Here is a 4,307-nt window from a genome sequence, read left to right on the forward strand (position 1 = left end):
GTCGTGTGCCGGATACAACTGGAGGCAGCACTGCAGCGTACAAGGAGCATCTCCCGCATCCCAGCTCATCTCGGAGGACCCAGGATGCTGCGCCGACAGCCAACACGAAGCCAAGGGAGCTGGGACGAGCTGTCTACGGAAACCTCCCAACAGCCAAGAGTTTCAATTTTTCTTTATTTTTTTTTTTTTCTCTTTCTCTCCGTTTAAAAGCTATTTGTTCCACGTGCGGTGGTCCCACGGCGTCCCGCCGCTCCCGCTCTGCCCCCGAGCGCACCCAGGGCGGTGGGACGGGGTTCGTTTTTCTTTGCGAGGCGCTTTTTGCTTCCACGATCACACAAACTGTAACAAGCTTTACAAAAAAACACTGGCGAGTCCCAAGGTCTGGCAGCAACCTTCTTCTGCATGGGCCAAGGGCAGGAGGCTCTCCCTTCCCCTCCTCCTCCATCATACGTGTCCTTCGGCCTCTTCTTCTTCAGGACCGGGAGTTTTCGGTCCCTTTTCACAAGCTGCTTTCTCCACTGCTTTTTCGACCCCGGTTTTGCTAGCTGCTTCCTGCAAAACAGCAAATAAAGCACTCGGATGAGAAACAGGAGCGAGGAGGAAGCAGCAGGCAGGCGACGGCGATGCTGGGGATGGGTACAGGCAGCCAGGCCTGGCACGGCAGGCAAAATTCTCCCCCTTGGCTCCCCCCTGCCTACCAACCAGCGCGGCTCACACCGGAGGCTCCCGTTTCCTTGGCTCAGCGGCTGGCGGAGGTTAAACCCCGTAGGCTCAGCGAGCTTTTGGGGAAGGTATGGGATCCCCTGGGAATGATGCGACCCACCTCGATGGGAGCAGGGCGCCGACGCAGAGCGAGCCTGGACGGATGGGTGCAGGGGCACGGAGGAGAGGGACAAGGAGAGAAGGCAGCAGCACCGGAGCGGAGATAGGGGACCGAGCCATAGGTGCAGCCCCTACACCCGGCCGTGGGTGCAGCCCGTCTAGCGGGTGCAGGAGAGGAGCGCTAAGGCACGGGGAAGCCTTACGTCTGCTCCAGCAGTGACTCTCCCCATCACAGCCGGCCGCACGAGCCAACGCACCACGGTGCCAGCAGCCGGCCGGGGCGGCTCCGCTCCCTGCCCCGAGCCGGTTACCCCGGCACGCTGCTCCCCAGGGTCTGCACCGGCCACTTAGTCCACAGCCTCACCTCCAGGCACCAGTTCAGAAGAGATTATACTAAAAATGACCCGCGCAGACGGCTAGCAAAGCTGTGTCCTCTCTCATTACAGTACACCGGGTTTTGTTCAGAGGAATTTTGGATGAAAGCCTGTTAGGAGACAGCGATCTCTCCGTACGAGCAGAGGAGCAGGCTATTGCCTTACCAGGTTCAGGAAATCCACACTATCATGTCTCAAAATACCCTTGGCCTTGCCAGAGGCAGGATGACATTTCATTTTACTGGCGACCAGGAGGTCATCAACAGTTACTAGCTGGGAACAGCAAAATTCAGTACAAATGCCAACCCTGTTACCAGCCCTCGGGAGCTCGCACCGCAAATATTTCTATTGATGACTGAGCATCTGACGGCAGTCTCTGCGTAAGAGAGACCAAGAAATAAACCACTTCTTCCCATTGCAGCAGGCTCTATCCCTCCGTCCTCAACCTGATCTATAATTTAATTGGTTTTAACCCATCTCTTCTCACCACAAACCTGCCGGGCATCCTTCAGCGCAGCCTGTTAGATGGCCAAAAACAGGCAACACGCACCTTTGCATCCCTCTCCGCAAACTTTGCAAACATGTTGGCGTAGATCCTCCGGTCCCGCTCGTTGTGCTCCTTCGTTTTCTTCTGGCAGACGGAGATCTGGGATTTCGCTGCTTTGTTCTGTGGATTCACTTCCAGCACTTTTTGAAAGTCACATTTTGCCAGCTCGAACTCGTTCATTAATAACCTGGCTTCACCCCTCCGGTACAAGCCCTTCTCGTTGTCCTGGTCCAGTCCTAGCGCCTGGAAACACACAGGTCCCTGTTAGCAACTTGGGGATCCCCCAGAGACTCCCTTACGGTTGAAGCCTCATTAAATCTGCCGAAATTAGGACTAGGTGGCCTCAAGTCTCCAGAGCACTCGCATCTTGCTCAACAAAAGTTGACTCATCTCCATCAGCAGTTGCCAGGTCATTAATATAGTTTAGTTATTTCTCCTAGCTTAAAATCCCCCTGAGAGTGGCAGAGTCGGTGGGAGACAAACCCACAGACAAGAAATCAGGTGTAAACGCTAAACCCGAGCCCAGAGGAGCACGGGGAGCTCGGAGGCAAGGGAGCTGATGGATTAAACGAGGTTTTGTCTCCCTGCTTTAGTAATGGCATTATTTTCCTTTAGTAAAAGCCACATATGCATCTCAGAGATGATTTACCTTTTAGATTAAGGCAACTAGCTTTACTGTCTTTCCCATACGCAAGATGCTTAAATTTAAGCCTTTTATAAAAGAATTAATAGTTTCCTGACAAAGACAAGGTTGCAGCTCTTCTAGGGACTGGCAAAGCCCCATCCCACCCCTCAACGGACTTGGAGATCTGCTGCAGCTCGGGCAGAGACTGCCTCTGTCGTACCCAGATCAGCACCCGACGCCCAGATCCAGCCTGGGCAGACCCAAACAGCGTCCTAAGGCTGTCGGTCCCTGCAGCATCCGTTCACGTGGATCCGGCTTTGGAAGAAAAGCCGTTGTAAGCGCATGCCCAGGTGGATTTTAAACTCCAAAAAGCACTTTTGCTCCTGCAGTCTCCGAGCACGCAGCATGCGCGCCGACCCCCAGGTGCGGAAAGGATGCCTCCATCCCACTGCCGCTTGGACATGGCTTCTTATTCGAAAAGAAATTCAAAAACCCCCAAACTCCCAGGGAAAACACGCAAGACGAGAGGATGCCCCAACCCCCGGGCTCGTGCACCTCTACCTTATCGCAGCACTCGACGGCTTTGGCGTACTCTCGCAGCTTCAGGTAGCACATGGCCAGGTTGAGGAAGGCAGCCAGGAGGAAGGAGTCGGAGGCTTTCGACTCTTTCTCAGACAAGCCGTACTCCATTTCCAGCCAGGACACGATCTTCCCATACTGAATCACCGCCTGCAGGTATTTGCCTTCCTGGGATGGAGCAAAGAAGAAGAGGCTAGAGGAACCCGCGCCGACAACGCTCGGTCTGCTGCCGAAACATCCTGCAAACAGGTTACGAGTTTAACGCAGTGTGTTAAATAAATAAATGAAGGAAGGAGGATGCCGAATACCTACAAACACACCGGGGCCTGGCTGGAGCTGCCGGTGTGCAGCCCCTGTGAAAAGCCAAGTCAGAGCTTGCGTTCCTCCTCTGTGCAGAGCAGAGGGGGACCGGGATGCCCCAGCCCGGGAAAGGGAACTGCAAAGCCCCTCGGCATTAGCCCTGGCCACATCCGCCCCTGGGAAGAGTCCGATCTGCCGTCCCGCTCCGCAGGGAGCACACGTGGGCAAGGCAACGCCGGGAAAGGAGGAGGTATCTCAGGGAGTTGAGAAAAAGGCAGAGGAAGGGCAGGACTCGCCTTCCCCAGCGCTGTTTAGGGGGGGACAGGGCTTCTCCGACACTGATGACTGCTAAGTTGTGTATCCGACGGTCACCCCGAATTTACTTCCAGCTCCCTTACTCCGCCTCCGCCATCCCCAAGGTTACAAACCTTGAAGTACATCGTGCCTTTCTCCTTGACGACGGCAGCCTGCTCCAGCTTCTCTTTGGTGTCCATCTCCCACGACTCCTTAGCCTGCAAATAAACGCTCGGAGCAATCCCAGCGGAGCACGGCAACCCACCGCACCGGCAGGACCACGTGGCTTTCTAGGATTGCTTGTTAACGAGCGGGGCTCGTCAGGGCAGTATTACAGAGGGCAGATCCGGCAGCTTTTTTAATTTGAGGGGCTGGGGACGAGGAGACACCCAGAGCACACGTCGGGGTGCGGACCTGGAGCCCTTTACAACAGGGAAACCCCCGCCAGGTTCAGGACTTCACCCTGAGCAAGGCGGTTCGTCCACCGCAACCCCACAGGAGGAAAAACCCTGCCAAAAAATACAGCCCAAAGAGGGAAGAGGAGGGTGGGGAGAGACATCCCCCAACAGAGAGGGGATGCGGTGGCTCTCGCTCCCGCTCCGGCCAGGGTGATGGGTTGGGGAAGGGACCCGGCCGGGGATGCGGCACAGCAGCACCTGTCCCATCCCATGGGCATCTCCCGCATCCCTCCCGCAGCCCGTCCCCAGCCTCCCCACGGGCACAGCTGGCTTGGCATGCCAGCTCCTCGGGGCCGGCTGGCCTGGCC

At 56.3% G+C, this 4,307-nt stretch overlaps 1 protein-coding gene across 1 annotated transcript in view; it reads right to left on the reverse strand.

Annotated features, from left to right (window-relative positions):
- Positions 1–201: 201 nt before the first annotated feature.
- FKBP5 (FK506 binding protein 5) overlaps positions 202–4,307 on the reverse strand; it is an 18,421-nt gene continuing 14,315 nt past the window's right edge. Inside the window, exons 9-12 of the mRNA XM_009272865.2 lie at positions 3,676–3,759; positions 2,930–3,115; positions 1,747–1,986; positions 202–552 (exon numbers count right to left, since the gene is read on the reverse strand). Coding sequence (XP_009271140.1) covers positions 445–552; positions 1,747–1,986; positions 2,930–3,115; positions 3,676–3,759 — 618 coding nt within the window. The 3' untranslated portion in view covers positions 202–444. The remainder of the gene's footprint in view (positions 553–1,746; positions 1,987–2,929; positions 3,116–3,675; positions 3,760–4,307) is intronic.

Source organism: Aptenodytes forsteri, unplaced genomic scaffold (genome assembly GCF_000699145.1).
Source record: "Aptenodytes forsteri isolate BGI_AS27 unplaced genomic scaffold, ASM69914v1 Scaffold142, whole genome shotgun sequence".
NCBI lineage: Eukaryota > Metazoa > Chordata > Aves > Sphenisciformes > Spheniscidae > Aptenodytes > Aptenodytes forsteri.